Source organism: Malus sylvestris, chromosome 5 (assembly GCF_916048215.2).
Source record: "Malus sylvestris chromosome 5, drMalSylv7.2, whole genome shotgun sequence".
Classification (NCBI taxonomy): Eukaryota; Viridiplantae; Streptophyta; class Magnoliopsida; order Rosales; family Rosaceae; genus Malus; species Malus sylvestris.
The window spans coordinates 30,280,685-30,298,860 of NC_062264.1; the positions used below are offsets into that span (position 1 = coordinate 30,280,685).

At 35.9% G+C, this 18,176-nt stretch overlaps 1 protein-coding gene and 2 long non-coding RNA genes across 5 annotated transcripts in view; all 3 read left to right on the forward strand.

Moving 5' to 3' along the window:
- The first annotated feature begins 753 nt into the window (after positions 1-753).
- The window catches only part of LOC126623815 (uncharacterized), a 65,999-nt gene continuing 48,576 nt past the window's right edge, over positions 754-18,176 (forward strand). Inside the window, exon 1 of the long non-coding RNA XR_007623893.1 lies at positions 754-821. This is a non-coding gene — a long non-coding RNA (uncharacterized LOC126623815). The remainder of the gene's footprint in view (positions 822-18,176) is intronic.
- Positions 2,364-9,536, forward strand: LOC126623809 (uncharacterized). 2 transcript variants are annotated; one of them, XM_050292791.1, is made up of 4 exons: positions 2,364-3,186; positions 3,289-3,408; positions 4,019-4,092; positions 9,365-9,536. In XM_050292791.1, the coding sequence occupies exons 1-4, from the start codon at positions 3,142-3,144 to the stop codon at positions 9,396-9,398; spliced, it is 273 nt and encodes a 90-aa protein (XP_050148748.1). In that variant the 5' UTR covers positions 2,364-3,141; the 3' UTR covers positions 9,399-9,536. The 2 variants fall into 2 exon arrangements, with proteins under 2 accessions (XP_050148748.1, XP_050148747.1); XM_050292790.1 differs by having other exon boundaries at positions 4,019-4,082.
- On the forward strand, positions 9,720-11,508 carry LOC126623810 (uncharacterized). 2 transcript variants are annotated; one of them, XR_007623888.1, is made up of 3 exons: positions 9,720-9,795; positions 10,520-10,626; positions 10,730-11,508. It is a non-coding gene; the product is annotated as an uncharacterized LOC126623810 (long non-coding RNA). The 2 variants fall into 2 exon arrangements; XR_007623887.1 differs by having other exon boundaries at positions 10,520-11,508.

The following is an 18,176-nucleotide window of genomic DNA, read 5'->3' on the forward strand; positions in this document are numbered from 1 at the left end:
AGATGTTGACATGGCTTAACCATGACCGTTCAAATAGAAAGGGAGGGAAAAAAAAGAAGGGAGAGAATCCTACTCCCCTAAAAAATGGTTTACCCAAAATATGAAGTTATTTAATTATTAGGTAAACTACATTTTGTACCCATAAGTTGTTGAGAGTTGATGATGTGTGGACAATTTGTCCCACATCAGTGAGGGATTGACTTAGCTATGAGCTTATATGGTCTTGGACTACTCTTCATATTGCTAATTGATTTTATGATGGAACCCCAATTTCATCATGGTATTAGAGCATGTAGTCCCTCGTGTGAAAGCCCAAGTGCCACATGTGCTCATGTGTCACCCAGTTGTTGTCCACTTGTAGGCTAGAAAATCAACCACACGTACAGGGGCGTGTTGAGAGTTGATGATGTGTGGACAATTTGTCCCGCATCGGTGAGGGATTGACTTAGCTATGGGCTTATATGGTTTTAGGTTACTCCCCATATTATCAATTGGTTTTATGGTGTAACCCCAATTTCATCACAAGTTTGGATGCAATTACAACTTCTTACAACATCTTTAAAATATTTCAATTTCATACTTTTACTATTATTTCATTTCAATTCCGTGCAACTGTCCCAATGTCTGTTAGTGTTTCTGTTATCTGCTTACGTGTATTAAAAATTAATAGAATTTATTTTTAATTATACAAAGGGTCTACTCTCTCCTTCTTCTCCAGCCACCCTTTTCTTTCTCTCTTCTTCTCTAGCAAAAGAGTTGGTGAAGATCGGGAAGTGTGCAAGCTATATGATAGCGTATAAGCTTCTTACATTGATTTCGGTGTTACCGGCTGCAACCGCTTCAGTGGATAAAGCTTTTTCTGCTATAATATTGCGAAAACATCATTGCGTACAAAATGGGAGATCAACGATTGAGTAATAGCATGATTGTTTACATGAAGAGATGTATTTTCTTTTATTGATAACGAGTCTATTATGCAATATTTTTATGACATGAAATCTTGCCTGCAACAGTTGAAATTTGTTTGTATTGATAAATATAAAAGGATTAGGTTGTTGCCATTTTTTTTAACCCTGCACTCTTTTAAGTTCGCCGCTCCCCCCTGACAATTCATGGCTTCGCCACTAGTTGTATAAGGTTAATTATAATTGTATGCAAATCTGAGAGGGTAAATTGTAATTTACCCTTAATTATTTGATGCTGATATTGATATTCATAGATATATTAAGTTGGACACTTGTGGAAATTTCAAGCTGTACCGTATTTTTGTAAGAAGTTTATACCAAGTTGATGCATGTCAAACTCAAAGACCAAGACAGCAAATAGTTGATAAAGTTTTAAAACTTTTCCAAACTAAAAGAAATGATGCAGCACGGTTTCAAAGATGAGACTCTTACATCGACACGATGAGTTCCAAAATGTAACAATCAATCATAATCAACGAAAATGAAAAGAAGTTTCTAGCTCGATGCTTTGTGTATATAGGCGACGTGGCTGTGTAGAAATTGGTACTGGACATGGCGGCTGTGCGACATGGCCAACTTGTTAAGCTTTTGAAATGAGTAACGTACAGGAGTAGGCTTTCATGCATCTTTAGTTAATTATTTTCATATGCATAAGTACATAAATAATGATACAAATTAACAATCATGGTCAAATAACAATTATCCAAACTCGAAGAAACGCACAATGACAGAAAATACAAGGGCTATGCGGTTCACCATCTAAATTTGAGTGTTACCCTTATAAGAGTATTGTCTGCTTACAGGGGAAGTGAATATCTGGAAAACCTAGAGAAATTACAATGGGAGCAACAGTCGATTTATAGCCAAGTAGGCCGGTCAAACAGGGTTGTCTCCAACAATTGAAACTAGCTTGCCATTCGAGTTTGTGCGAGACCAAATTTATATCTACTAAAGCCCAGTTTCAAACCACTGTTCATCCTGTGAGTAGGAGCACTGTTCACCAACAGTGAAAGGACGGAACTGCTCTTGGTTTCTGCTTTGGTTCCCTTACTGTTCACACTTTGCTATAGTAAGAAGTCTGTTTTGTCCTTCCCTGCCTCTCGTCTCTCATCAGCTTTGGATTTGGTTTGTATTGGACAAAAAAATAAGATTAAAAAAATGTTAGGAGTTAAACACAAGCACATGATTTCTGACACCTAAAAGGATAAAAAATAATAAAGAAATTGGTTAGAGAGAAAAAATTGATTAAACAAATGTGAAAAGTGTGTTTGGTTTATGTTTTCTAATATTTTCTCTACCCACTCAGACTCCCCATCCCAACATTGTCACACTCTCTCATCCCTCATTGCTCTCTGCCTCTCCCCATTTGTCCCCCCCCTCTCATCCCTCATCCCTCATCCCTCATCCCTCACGTCTCTCTCTCTCTCTCTCTTTCATTGTTTTTTTGCCTGCCTTTCTTTCTCTCTCAAGCTTTCTTTTTCTCCGTTTCCGATTTTCTTATCTTATAAATATATTGGGTAGAGCAGACCACTTGTTGATCATCTCTTGCATGATTTCCACGTGTTGATCATCGGTAGTGTTTTTGTTGAGAGGATTTTATCCTTTTTGTTTCGTTTTCATTCCTCTCTTTGTTCACTTTTTACTTTCGTTTTTCTGCTTCTCTCTTTCGCCTCTTTTTCTTAATTTTGTATTTAGGGGTAGGCCTTTTGTTTGAATTTGGGTTTAGTTGATTTTGAAGGTTTCAAGTTGGTTGCCCTTTTTTGTTTTTAATTTTGTATTTAGAGTTAGGTTTTTTGTTTGAATTTGGGTTTACCTGATTTTGAAGGTTTAGAGTTAACTGTTTCCTTTGGATTTTTTATGGGGGTGAGACTTATAGAATAGTAGGGTTTTCTTTTTGTGTTGGGATGCCCATCTCTCATTCCTCCGTCTCTGGTCTTTTTTTTTTGGGGTTTTGCTCTGCTTTTTCAGTACATGCTTTCCACATGTTGATCATCGGCAGTGTTTCTGTTTAGAGGATTTTACCCTCGCTGCCCATGCGTCCATCATCGTTGAAGATGCCTATTCTCAACTCTTCTGCGTCATTCTGCTTTCTCTCATCTAAATCCAAAAGATTAGATCACAGCTTCTCAAACTCTCTCTCTCACACCGCCACCATCAGGCCGCAGTTGCTCCAAGGATGGGTCTCCAAAGAGGTCATTTTGTAAAATGCTCTCAACTTAAGGCAAGTAATTTGAAATTTTGGTCTGTTTTTCAATTATTATGCCCAATTTTGAATTTAAGTCTATGTACTTTAAAAAAAATGATTTGGGGTTATTGAAATCAGCAATGGAAAAATCTGCCAAAAAACACAAGATTTTGGTATTCAAATTATGTGTTCTCTCAGACTTCACAATTGTTGGATCTGGGTTCTCTTCAGACTTCACAATTTGCTAGAAAACTCAAGGTTCCTCTCTCTCTCTCTCTCTCTCTCACTCTCTCTCTCTCTCTCTCTCTCTCTCACCTTTTTTTCAATTCATGATCGTATTTGCTTTGCATGAATGCTGGATCTGTTGCTTTCGACAAATTCTGCACTATGTTTGCTGCACTTATTTTTTTGTTGTTTGATTTGATGAATTCTTGGGAAAATCCAAGCTGAATCCCGTTTTGATTCAAAGAAATTTTACACCCAGCAAAACTTGGTTGCCGTTCTGATATGAAGAAATTTCAAACCCATGAAAGCTCGGGTTTCTTGATGAGTTCTCCGACATATTTGTTTTGGGTTCTCTTTTTTTTTTTGTTCAAATTTTTATAATTTTAATTTTTAAAATCTGGTTTAAAGAAATTTTTCTGATTTTAACATTTAGCTATTGGATTGCATGAAATCAGTATTTAAAGAATTCTTTTGTATGAGAATGCAATGATGGACTCTTTTTTTTGCCCAGCGAATCTGTGATTTAAAGTCTTAAACTTTTGATTGAAATTTTTTAGAGCTTTTATCGTATTTGTTATCTATGCTGATGTTAACAGAGTGTTTTTTTTTTAATCAAAATTTTGTTTTATTTTATGTTGGGCAGCTTTTGGTGTGCTACGGATGTTGGTTTATTGCTCTTTGCATACACTTAGCCTTTGAGCTACTAAATACGTCAAGGTATACTAACTTTTGTCTTAAGGGTACCCAAAAGCAACCGATGAAATCAAAATTACCCTACAAGACATGCAAGATTGTGTTGCAATGTTAAATTATGTGCTTATATATATTGTATGAAAGATTATACTTGGAAGATATAACGTTGCAAAGATCAATGTTGTTTCTATTGAATCTTAGCTTTCAGAGAACTCAGAGATGTAAAAAATATATTCTTCTCATTTACTTTTGTTATTGAACAATACATTGACATCAGTATATATAGATACAATTCTATTGACATAATTGACCTCAACATACAGCAGCTAATTACACATTTACCCTTTGTCTAACTAACTCTAACTATACAATTACTACTAGGCTCTTTGCACCCCCTTAAGCTGAGACTTGGGACTGGAAAAATGCCAAGAGGAAGCTTGGATTGCAGAAAGCAGAATCTGTGTTTTGATAGAGATTTGGTGTGGATATCAGCTAACTGATCTTGGCTGCAGAAATAAAGAACTTTAATCAAATGGGCCAAGACTAATTCCCAAATGTAATGATAATCCACTTCAACATGCTTTGTCCGAGCATGAAACACAGGATTGGAGGCAAGAGAAATTGCTGAAATGTTATCACACCAAAGAGTTGGAACTAAAGACAGAGGAAAGTTGATATCAGAAAACACTTTACAAATCCAGGTGATTTCAACTGTAGTATGTGCTAAAGCTCGATATTCAGCTTATGTGGAGGATCTTGCGACAGTTGGTTGCTTTTTAGCATTCCAACTGATTAGATTTGGACCTAGAAAGACACAGAAACCAGTAGTAGATCTCCGATCATACGTACAACCTACCCAGTCAACATCAGAGTAAGCAGTGAGGTCAAGAGAACCCTTTTTAAACCAGAGACCTTGTGTAAGTGTGCCTTTTAAAAATCGAAGAATTCATTTGACAGCTTGCATGTGTTGTTCCTTTAGGGAATGCATGAATTGACAAACTTGATTGACAACAAAGGATAGATCAGGTCTTGTCCACGTAAGATACTGTAATCCACCCACTATAGATCTATACTTAGTGGGGTTAGAGAGAAAAGGACCACTGTGATCAAGTTTAGTAGTACCAAGAGGAGTTACACAAGGCTTAGCACCTACCATATTTGCCTTGTTAAAAAGATCAAGTGAGTATTTACTTTAATGCATGAAGAGGCCTTCAAAATTTCTTTGCACCTCCAAACCCAAAAAATAATGAAGGGGTCCCAAATCCTTCACAGGAAATGCTTTGGCTGAGTTTGTGAATGATTTGTTGACAAAAAATGGCATTTGGTCCGGTGACAAGAATGTCATCGACATAGACCAAAACAATAACAGGAACTGAAGCCTAAAGGACAAAGAGAGAAGCATCCGATGAAGACTGCTTGAAACCAAGAATGCGCAGGACTTGGAACAGTTTATCAAACCCTGAGGGCTTGTTTTAAGCCATACAGAGATTTTTTTAGTTTGCAGACATGACTAGGAAGATTGGAATCAATAAAACCAAGGGGCTGAGTCATAAAAACATCTTCCTTGAGATCACCATGTAAAAAGGCATTGTTAATGTCCAATTGATGAAGAAACCAGTCATATTGAACAGCCAAGGTCAATAAAACTCGAATTGTTACTGGCTTAGCTACTGGACTGAAAGTATCTTGATAGTCAACACCCTCTTTTTGATGAAATCATTTGGCTACTAAACGAGCCTTATACTTGTCCACTGTACCATCAGGTTTTCTCTTAATTCTGAACACCCATTTATAGCCAACAATGTTCTGAGACTGAGAGTGGGGTACCAAGTTCCAAGTACCTGTGAGTTGAAGAGCATTAAATTCTTCCTGCATAGCTTGTCTCTAGTGTGCATACTTTGAGGCTTGTAAGTATGTGGAAGGAACAAAATCAACATCAACAGGTAAAGGATGTTTTGTTGCAGAATAGACTTTTGGTTTAAAGATACCTGCCTTGGATTGAGTAAGCATAAGATGGGTGTTGGTAGCTGTAGAATTTGATGCAGAATTTAAGGATGATGTTAGAGAAGAAACATGCCCATTTGAAGGTGCAGTGGATTGAACTGGGGGATTTAAAAAAGAAATGGAGTCCTGGGAGGATGAAAGGGGTATCTGAAGAAGTGTAAATCAAGAGTAGAAGGTGGAGATGGAGAGTCCTGAGAAACTGCCACAATTAAGAATGATGAAAGGGGAACTGTTTTCATTGAATTGCACATGTCTAGAGATATATATTCTCTGAGTAGTAGGATCAAGACACTGATAGCCCTTATGCTACAAACTATAACCCAAAAATACACATTATGTACTCTTCTCTTCTAACTTAGATTGAATATAGGGCTTTAACCAGGGATAACATGAGCAACCAAAAACCTTTAACTTGGAGTACTTTGGAATAGATTTGAATAAAATTTCCCATGGAGAGTTATTCAAGCTGGAAATAGGCAGTCGATTTATCAGATAGACTGTAGTAGAGAATGATTCAACCCAATACACATAAGGAACTTTGGATGCAACTACTAGAGTCCTTGCTGTCTCAACCAAATGTCTGTGTTTTCTTTCAACACAGCCATTTTGTTCAGGTGTATGGGGACAGCTAAGTTGATGAGATATACCATGATCTTGAAGAAATGATTTAAACTTGTTACTAGTAAATTCACCCCCTAAATCAGACCTCAAACATTTGATTTTATTACCAACAGAATTCTCAACATAGGTCTTAAATACAACAAAAGTGGAAAAGACATCAGATTTGGCCTTTAAAGGAAAGAACCAAGAGTACTTGTTATAGTCATCCACTATTAAAAGATAGTACTGATAGCCACAAGCAGAAACCACTGGAGCAGAGCCCCAAACATCACAATGTAACAAACTTAAACTAGTAGTAGAAACAGAACTAGATTGATTAAATGGTAGCTTGTGATTCTTGGCAATTACACAGTCCGAGCAGAAGAAATCAACAGAGTGCTTTCCTTGCAGTGCAAGTTTATTTGCAGATAGAACTTGCCTGAAGATGGGAGAAGAATGATGCCCCAAGGGCCTGTGCCAAATATTCACAGGGGCTTTAGTACCGACTAAAGCATGAGGTGATGAACAAGATAGAGAGAAAGAAGCAGGGATACCTTTAAAAGTATAGAAACCATTCTTAACCGGGCCCTGCAAAAGCATCTTCCTTGTAGAACGATCATTAACGATAGAGCCATTTGAATTCAAAGTCAAAGAGTGGAAATTATCCTTGAGAAATTGATATGTAGAGAGTAAATTGTGCTTCATTTTCGGAACATGCAACACATTGTTCAATTTAAAAGAGGCATGAGCAGTATTTAACAATGTACTGCCAGTATGATGAATTAACAAACCTTTGTCATCGCCGATATACACCTTATCTTCACCAGTGTAAGGAGTAGGATAAGATATATTGGAGATGTCATGGGTAATATGAGAGGTTGCACCAGAATCTAGAATCCATGAGGGAGAGGGTTTGGAAACATAATGAGTGTACAGGGCAGCAAGTTTAGTAGGGGGTACTTTCCTAAAGATATCTAGATTCATTCGATCATAGCAATCAATAGCTTCATGACTTGATGATCCACAAATTTGACAATTGTTACGAACACCAAAATTACTAGGAGAACGAAAGCCTTGATTGTTGTACTTGTAGAAACCAGAATTAGAATGAGCTCCCCTATTGTTGCCATGATAGGTGCGATTGCCTCTGTTGTTGTGAAAACGATTATTTGTCCTACCACGATTAGAGTTGTAGCGAGAAGAATTCTGCATAGGTTGATTCTGAGCTGCATAAGCCTGAGAAGAATATGGTGTAGGAAGTAGAGGTTGTTGATTCTAAGCTGCATAAGCGTGAAATGGTTCAGGAGCAACTGATTTCTTTCGATGAGCCATTGACAATTCTTTAGTAAGAAGAAGACCATGCAGTTCATCCAAAGTAGTAGATGAGAGGCAAAGAGTAATAGAATCAACAAATGAGTCAAATTCCTCTGGTAAACCATGTAAGGTAGCAGCAATCAAGTCACGATCAGACACAGAAGCACCCGTAGCTGTTAAAGAATCAGAAATTGCTTTAATTTGTTGGAGATACTCAGAGATCGATTGAGAGCCTTTCTGAAGAGACTGAAGGCGAGATCGAAGCTGATGAATATGAGCATCAGAGATTCTACCAAACTGATGTTCCAATTTTAGCCATAGATCACGAGAGGAAGAAACCCCAAATGTGAAAAGAATAATCTCCTCCGAGAGTGTAAAATTCAACCAGATCAAGAGATTTTGATCTTTTTCATACCACTGTTCAAACGCAGAATTGACTGAACGATCATAAAGGATAGGAGATGGACATGGCTCAGAACCATCAATAACACCGAGAAGTTTGTAGCGACGAAGAATTGGGGCAAAGAGTGCACGCCATGGAAGATAATTCGAGCTCTTAAGCTTGATCGGTACCATACTTCCAATGTTCTGAATCGTGAGAGAGGTACAGCTTTGCACCAAATTAGGGTTTGGAGAAGAGGAATTTGGCAGAGAAGATGACGAATCGGACGCCATGGTGGATGAGAATATCAAGATTCAACCAAATAACCAAACAAATTACAGAGAAGTAAGAGAAGATTCACCAGAGATCGGAGCGGAGAGGCCGTGAGGCATTGAGAATCGAAGAGTCACCAAGACTGTGAGGATCGAAGAGTCACCAAAGCCGTGAGACGGTGATGACAGTGACGATGACAATTAAAGATACGGTAAGGCCATGAAGCGGTGACAACTGTGACGATGACGATCGAAGATTCACCAAGGCGGCGACGATGACGATCGAAGATTCACCAAGGCCATGAGGCAGTGACGATTGATACCATATTGAATCTTAACTTTTAGAGAACTCAGAGATGTAAAAAATATCTTCTTCTCATTTACTTTTGTTACTGATCAATACACTTACATCAGTATATATAGACACAATTCTATTGACATAATTGACCTCAACATACAGCAGCTAATTACACATTTACCCTTTGTCTAACTAACTCCAACTATACAATTACTACTAGGCTCTTTAGTTTCTTGGTAGTTTCTTTTTTTGTTGGTTGTTTGAAAGCACTGAAATTTTAAATTTTAATGTGGAGATTTTGAGTTGTGGAGGAGACCCTTTTGAGATTAGGGTTTAATATCTTCGTTAACACTCATTTTTCTTATATGAATTTATATTATCATAAACTCTAATATCTTCACTTTTTTTGTTGCTTTGCTATTTCAGGACAATTTACCTGTACGCTACTGATGAAAGATAGAAAGGACTCCTTCAACATGGAACATAGAAATGTGATTAGAGTTCCTGCAGGGCTTCTATTTACTTAATTAACAATAACAATGATGAACCTCTTCACATTGCAAAAGCTCATCCGTTCTATTAACAGTTCTGGACGATTTGAGGTAACTAAGATCATCACTTCATTTCATCAATATTAGTTTTGGTAATTTATATTTTTATTTGTTTGAGCAATTAAGTACCTACAAATCCAATTAAATTTTCAAACAAAAACTTGAATTTTGTTTTAGTTTTAATATTTGGGGTTGGTAATTTATGTCATTGCTTTAATTTATGCATGAATTCTGCCCTGCTGGTTTTGGAAATCCCAAGTCATACTTCAACATTTCAGCGATGACATTATTGAATCTGCCTTCAATGTAAGTTACAATTCTTAATTTTTGTTCTTTGCCCTTTACTTGATTTACTTTGTTCACATAAATTAATTAGGCTATAATTTACAACTTTTAATTATTTGATCAGACCCCAAGAAAAGAGCCAATAGCAGGACTTTAGACAACAAAGGGGCAAACAAAGGGGTCAAGGCATAGTCATGAGCTCCCCAAAAGAGCAACTTGAAGCACTATTTGACTAATCACCTAGGATTGGTACCTGTAACCACTGCACATGTATAGTTTCTTTTTATATTACCTTGAATTGATGACAAATAGTGCTTTTTTTCTCTGCCACGATTCTTTTTGGTTCCATGATTTCCAACCTCTACAATGCCATCTCTGTCATAATTAATTCATTTACGTTGCCTTCTATAAAATGGAATCCACGTTATGAAAATTGCCTTCACTATAAGAGTGTAAATTGTCAGGTTTTTTTTATATTTTGAAGATTGGCTATTTTTCAAGGTTAATCGTGAAGGCTGTATTTACATGACATCTCTTCTTATATAAAGAGACAAAATATTGACAAGAAATTTTTTGATTTGTTAAATGTTGCTCTTTCTCTATGTTCATAAGATAATTGACAAACTGGTTAATTACACAAGAAATTAACAACTTTTGGTCAACTAACATTATTTTAATGCTTTAATACGCTACTTCCCTGTTTCCAATCCTGCTTAAATATTGAAGAATGGCTATTCTTGCATAGTTGTATTGAACAGAAGCTATCCTCAGAGTAGCACCTGAGAATTGGAAGTGATCCCATCGGAGGCCATTTGCACCTAATGATTCTCAATTTCTTGGGTGCACCAGTAAGTCATTTATCTTCATTTCTCATTCACATTTGTTTTCCTTGATAACATAGTTGACAGTGCTTTTAGGCTGTTATTATAATTACTGTTAACAATTACTCTTAGAGAGAGAGATGGATATACCAACTCATGCATTTTCAAGGAGTACTATAACAGCATTATTGGAATTGGATAACAATACTTGCTATAACTTTGGTAAGGAATCGGTTCACAGTGTGGGGTTCATGGATTTGGATTTGGCATTCTCTAATATTAACCAATGAGTGGAAATTTTGATTGGTTTGACAGGTAATTTGGGTATGCTATTTACATTCAACATTTTATAATTATGAGAGAAATCGAGATCATTGTATTATATGTTTTATTAGCATTTAACATTTATAATTGTGAACCATCTTTGTCTGTTTATCAATTTATTTTTTATGGTTTTCAATTTCCTAAAGTGTATGGAATTTCACAATTGATCTTCATTTGCATTCATGCATTTGAACTTGCAAGTCAGATTTTGCTAAATGTTGTTTAATAATTTAGAGAAAACGTTTCAATTGATTGTCATGCAATGCAGTTGCAAACTTGATGATTTAGAATTAGCTTATCAATCTTCCATACAATTTCTAATCCTGTAGCAATGTGCGGACAGCAATTTCTAATTGTAAACATAAAGTATCTTGAGTAGGGCTGCTCGATTCGGCATCTCATTTACAAGCAGTTGGTTCAGCGTACTTATATATGAATATGCTACCACATCAGGGGCCTTAACCAAGATTTTCTTTCGTCGTATTGTAATAGTTATATAATTGTTACCTGTACTACTATGCTCCAAGGTCCTTGACCCTAAATATCAATTTGCACTCAATGTTAATATATACAGTTTCAGTAACAGTAACTTTAATTTTGTAGAACCTTAAACAGTGATTTACGTTTGTTTCAATAATGCTGTATAAGGGGAGTTTCAATGATTTAAAAGAACTCGATGCCCTATTATTTTTATTATTACTACTATGGGGTCGAAACTATTACATTATTTTAAAGAAAATGAGAGTTTCGAACAATAAATGCATGAATAGAAATTCATCATTCTATTCACTAAGATATATTAGACCACGTACTCGATGCCTTTAATCATTTAAATGGGTTTTTAGCACAAGTTTTGTTTCAAACTCCCTCTTCAAGCTATAATATTTTTACCGCTTTTGCCATTGTTGGAACTTTTTTCTTTCACTTTTCTTGTGGACTAATAGTATCACTACCAGAATTTATTGTTTGCCCGACAGAAATATTACCGATGGACTGTATATTCGTCAAGCAAATTGTAATCAACAGACGGAAGAAATCATTCGGTCAGGTAAACATGGTCAACGTTTTGGATTTCTCTAGAAGCTTTAGGCTACGACAGACCTTCGATGGGAAAATTTAATCCGTCCGGCAAATCGGACTGAAAAAACATTCGAAACTAATAAGTTAGAACATTCCTGTAACTAATAAGTAGAACATCTTGACAACTAATAAGATATGAGAGAAGTTAAAGCATCCTAGAACTTAGAACATCCAATAATTAATCGTTTACCAGATGCTTATAGAAGTGAACGAGAATGACAATCAGCTAATCAGATAAGTTGAAAGTTGAAACAGAAAAAAAATGAGAGATTTAGGATTTATTAGAATGTATTATACTATATAGTACTACTCAGCTAGGTAGGTAGATAGGTTTTTACTTTAGTCAGTAGGGCGACAAGAGGCAACTTATGGATATTTTTAGGAGATGGAGGATATTAGTTGGGCAAAATATTTTTCGTCGGTAATTATCTGGCGCCAAGAAGAAAATTTGACGTGAATGGTCTTCAATTTGAGGGGACGAAAACTATATCCGTCGGTTTAAGTAATTTTACTCGATGCAGTGCTCCATCGAGTAACTATATCATTCCGTCATTTGAAACACCATGCTGATGTGTTTAAAAAGAGCGGTAAAACACTTAGTCGTCGACATATTTTGATTTAGCTGACAAAATATTTCGTCAAGTAAACCCTTCTCAACCATTAAGATTCATTCCTTCACCTTTCTCTCCATTTTCCTTTCTCTGCTTTTTTCCCCTCCCCTGAGGTTGCTTCTCTCTGCCTCTCTTCCCCTTCTCTGTATCTCTTTCTCTCTCTTACACACAAACACACTCTCCTCTATCTCTTCCTCTGCCAATTGATTGAAGGTTGGTTTATTTTAAGTTGGGTAAACTACACAAAACCACCTCAATTATGGGTCGGAACACAATCTTATACCTCATATTTTAAAATCACAATGTCATACTTTACTTTACGAATTTGTTGCAATATTAGTGCTCTGTCAATTTTTTTGTTAATTTCTTTGTTAATGCTGACGTGACTTGAGGTAAGACTCGCTCTCTAGCGCAACTGGATTAAAGATTTAAAAATAAAATCATTCAAATATTTTTATAAAAAATTGTGGGACCCATTGCCTACAAAGCCATCACCCTCACCCTTCTTCCCCAGTCCACCGGTCTCCTTCCAACCTTCATTCTTTCACCACCAAAACCAGAGCTCACACCTCTACCGCCGCCCTCACTCGCCAATCACCCTCCTTGATGCTTCACCCTTAGCTCCTCGAGCTGGTCCTTGTTCATATGCAACACCCATTGCCCGTCAGCATTCGTCAGAACCAAGTTGTCTAGCATTTTGTGCTCGAAAATGATGGGCTGAAGCAGGTAGTGCCTGGTGGAGGCTGCGATCAATGAGCTGATCGTCCAGACAACCCTCATCTTTGTTGGATTATATAGCATGTGCCATGTTATAGCTGATAGGTTTGGTTAGAGATAAGCATGGCATGTTAGCATTTGTTTTAGCTAAAGTCGGTTATATTAAGTACAGTAGCTTACTGTGTAAGCAAGGCAATTACATAGTATAAGTGTAAGAATTGAGATCATTTGTAAGATACGATTGAATTGAAGCAAATACAAGAAAACATTTTCTTCTTCACCAAGCTTTCTCTCTCTAGATTTCTTGCCCTTGCAATTATTCATTTCATCATCTCTGTCTCACTGTTAAGATGATATCAATTGCCGAGCATCGATCCTCATTTTGCTCTTCCGCTGTGTTTTCGTGGAAGTTCATCTGTGGTTCTGCGTTTTTATTGTGTATCTCATCTCGGTGCTTTTGATTCTTGTGAAGTGTGATTTTGAAGGTCTACTCTGTATCTCTATTATTTGTTGCATAGAAGGGAGGGAGGGTTGGGTGGGCGTAAAGGAAAGAAAAGAGGGAGGGTTTGGTGGGCTTGGGTGGGAGCGGAGGTGAGGTAGGAGAGGACGCCCAGATTCTCTTATTTTTCTTAATTTCTTTAATTTTTAATTTTTTTAATATCCACTTGGGCCCGATATTAACATGTGGCACCTAATCATTGCCCATGTGGGCGTCATGTCACCAGTTAACAGCTGATTCAACAGCAACCTTAACGGATGAATAAAAATATCCCAAAATTATGACTTTATATATCACTTTGGGATGAAAAAAACTTGATATACCAAATTTAAATGTTGAGAACCAAGAAACTTCATGGTAATAAACTGAGATTAACCCATTAAAAACTAAAGCAAAACATGACTGCTTCAGTGTTTCTTTCATGGAGTAGGATTCTCTCTCATTATATTTCTCTCCCCTTCCCTTCCTTTTTCTCACACTTTGTTTTTGTTATTTTATCTCTATAAAAGGAATCAATATAAGATGTTTGGGTGACTTAATCGTAACATTTCAAGTACGTGGAGAGGGAATGAGAGAGAAATTAGGAGGGAAGAGAATCTTACTCCTTTCATTGTGTTCAATTTTATTGGTTGATTGGGTTCAGTTTACTGGTTCATTGGGATCGGGTTTTCCTTTCATTGAATTAGCTAGAGTCATAATATGTTCGGCGTTTGATCCCCAATGTATGAGGGTGCTCATAGTAGTATAATGAGCTAGAGTTATAATATGTTGGGCGTTTGATCCCCAATGTAATGAATAAGAAAAAAAAACGTTTACAAATGTTTTTTGGTGTGACCGATAATGCTTATGGAAACGTGACGTGAAAGTTGGAATATGTCCCTTTGCCAAAGCGGAGGACCTTATATGTTGTGATCCTACCAAACTCAAACAATTCAACCAATTTTAATTTATTTTTTGTTCAATTACACCAGATATCTCAAAATCAAATTGACCGCTGTCTGTCAATATCGTATCACTCTGGCAAGCAACAAATTAAATCCAACATCCTACATAAAAGAAAAGTTTAAATCCAATATGGATGGATGAGTCTTTGTAGATGATTACTTGTCGAAAAGTAATGGAGTCCATCCAAAAGAATCGATAGATGCTTGTTTGGTTTTCTTTGCACTATCAGCTTCAAATTGCAGCACAATGAAGGGAGTGGGACCTGAATACCATTTCGGCTCTTATAGTCAAAGATTGCGGAAAGTTAAATTTGTAGTTACCGAAAATGTACCTTGAGCACATTAAATAAAATCTCAGAAGCTTATGACTGTTTTGTTTGAGTTTAGTTGAGCAATTTTTCCGGTTATCTTTTTTCCTTTCACTTAGCCAGTTTTTCAAGTGAAATTGCTCATGTTGGGCGTCCAATTAGCGCAACATTGGGTACTGGTTCATTAGCTACATCTACTTATAAACTGAAAAGTGTTAAAATAAAATTGGATAATTGAAAAAAAATTCTAACCACTTATATTGTGATACTTTGTGTACCATGTTGGATTCTCGGCACATAAAAAAAATTTCCCTTTTGAGGATCCTTCGAATGTTTGGTATGGGTTTCTTTTGTGTCCACCAAGTGCTTGATGTAATGCTTGTTAGGCATATCTCAACAATACTCAGCAAGTTGTGTCGAAAGCAATCAACAAATTCTCTCGATATTACTCATCAAATTGCTTTGGCATATGCCATTATGTGTTGACATGTGTGCGACATGGTTCAGCAAATGACAACAAGCTTACCAAGTGTTTGACGAAATGTTTCACTGAATAAACTAAAATTTTGTTGCATGCGTCGAGCTCTGTTTCTATTTAAAATACTTAGACCTATAACATTAGGACTCCCAATGTTCAAATCCGTCACTGCACATACCAATGTTCAACTAGTATAATATAATTCCTCAAAGTACAGATATCACAACATTAATTCATTCCATCGAAGCTAGATAAACTACATATGCATAAATGACCCAAAAAAAAGACTACATTTGCATGTCTTAGTTTTATTTAAATTTAAACGTTACAAAAGCTCTAACTAACATTGAAGCCTTATTGTATGTTCCAAATATATGGAGGCTAAACTGGAAAAACACTGTAGGGTTTATTCATATGAGCCTTACCTATAAGCATGATAGGGTTTTGGTTTCGGAGACTCAAGTAGAAGTAGAACTGGAAGGAGTCACACTGTGGTCAGCAGAAGCAGAGCAAATTCGGGCTAAACGAACAACCGCCAGGACCTTTACCAACCTCCTCTTTGCTGGAATCACACTCCCAGGTTTTGGTTTGAAAATCTTCAGTGGAGCCTGATCAGTCTGGTCGATGTTGTCGATGTTGTCGATGTGGTTCAACTTCACCGGCTCCATTGGGTGCTCCATTTCCTTCATTGCCATATTTTCTTTGTTTTAGAGGGTGTGTTTAATTGGTGTTTGCGATCAATTTGATTAGCTTGTGAGCCTTCCTTTGTGAGTTAAATAATCGAAAAAGATATACAGTGAAGTGAAGATGAATCAGATTCCCTCCATGTAATGTATTATTAATGCGGAAACATTTTTCGTTTGTTTTTTTTATTTATTTTTATTTTTATTTTTATTTTTATTTTTACTTTATTGTTGCGTTTCCGCTTCCCTTGTTGCCCAATATTTGCCAACAATGGCCTAGAAAGTCTGCCAAACTTCACTATATTGGTTCTTTAGATATAGACTTTTGTAACTCTTATTTCTTAAACAAAAATCCATCTAATCATAAACATCCAAATATAAAACCCAAATGTGAAAATGTCTGCCAAGTAGAAAAGTAATTGACATATTATTACAAAATACTTACAACTTGTACCACAATATTCAAAACAAATCAATAAATGTAATTACTCACCTTATTTACAATATTTTGGCCAGATCTAGACTTGCTTTCCTCCATGCATTGTAGAAGAATTACGTGGAACGAGTTTACTGTCATTGCGGCATTATGTTCTAATAATATAATATCATGTGTAAGCTTTTCTCTACAAGATGTTGCATTATTAGACTGGAACGCTATGTCACACTGAAACCGTTTCATGCAAGTTGCTATATTATAAAGTGATTAATATTAATCTATAGTACCATTTGAAAAACATTATACTGGCCCCCCAAATCAAACGATGTTTTATAATATAATCATATGTTGATGCATAACATTATGTGTTGACAATGTAATATGGTATCCACAATGTAAAAACCAACCTTGTTAATTACAACAACAACAATGCCACTCTATGTTATTAACTATAACCTTACCAGTGTTATTTAACAATGATTGTAAACTTCGACGATTAGTGCAACCTTAGCTTTCTTGTACTTCAATGTTAAATTAATGTTGAGGTCATGTTGTAATATCGTTAAACATGACTATAGGGAGTCCAAAAGTAAAAAATGATATGAGTGAATTCATGACGTTCACAAATAATAACTTACATCTACAATGTAACAAGATATTCATATGTAACAATCAATGTTGATAGTGGAATAAACAACCTAATTAGGAACTTTGTAACCTTGGTTTGAAAAAGAATTATCAATTATCAATAATTGAAATTTTTTTCAAAACAAATTAACACAGTTAGAGGTAATTTTAGAGTCAGCAGGTACACCTCAGCTACCATGACGTAGACATGCTATGGAGATATGAAAGCAGCCAAGATGGAGGGAGAGAGCGATTTGGGCAGCACATGATTCTTTAGTCTTTTTAACAAACTTTAGAGAGGAGCAAGAACCAGTGGATTACTTCTTTTCTTTTTCTCCACCCATATATTGTTAAAGATTTCAATAATAAAATATATATATATATATATATATATATATATATATATATATATATAATAGACTTGGTGCTGCATTGTGCAGCATATCTGTATGTATAATAGGGAAAGGTTGCTGCGATGCGCAGCAAGCCTACAGGTGGAAAGGTTGGATTTCAACCTTTGTACATCTTGTTGAATGGTTACAATTTTTGGTTAAAAGATATGATGCTTACTCAAATTGTATGAGTAAAATTAAAAGATATAATTAGTCAATATTTATTTTCTGAAAATTCTAAATAAAAGACATGTCTTTTAGATCAACACTTTTAAGAAGAGTTGTATATCTTCAATTAAAATGAAAGGACTCGATGAACGGGTGCCTTAATGCCTATAAATACCTATTGTGGCATAATGTTTCATACACAATTTCAGAAATTTGTTGTCTACATAATTTCTTTGCTCTCCTTTCTCTCCTCATCATATTCATATAATTTCTTTCTAGTTATTTCTAAGGGAATACAATTCGGTTTTGCTAAT

Excerpts from the sequence above, each read along its gene's own strand:
- LOC126623809 (XM_050292790.1), top strand. The coding sequence starts at position 3,142 with ATGGGTCTCCAAAGAGGTCATTTTGTAAAATGCTCTCAACTTAAG. Across the intron at positions 3,409-4,018 it reads AATTTGCTAGAAAACTCAAG|CTTTTGGTGTGCTACGGATG; the intron begins GTTCCTCTCTCT and ends TATGTTGGGCAG. Across the intron at positions 4,083-9,364 it reads CTTAGCCTTTGAGCTACTAA|GACAATTTACCTGTACGCTA; the intron begins ATACGTCAAGGT and ends TTGCTATTTCAG.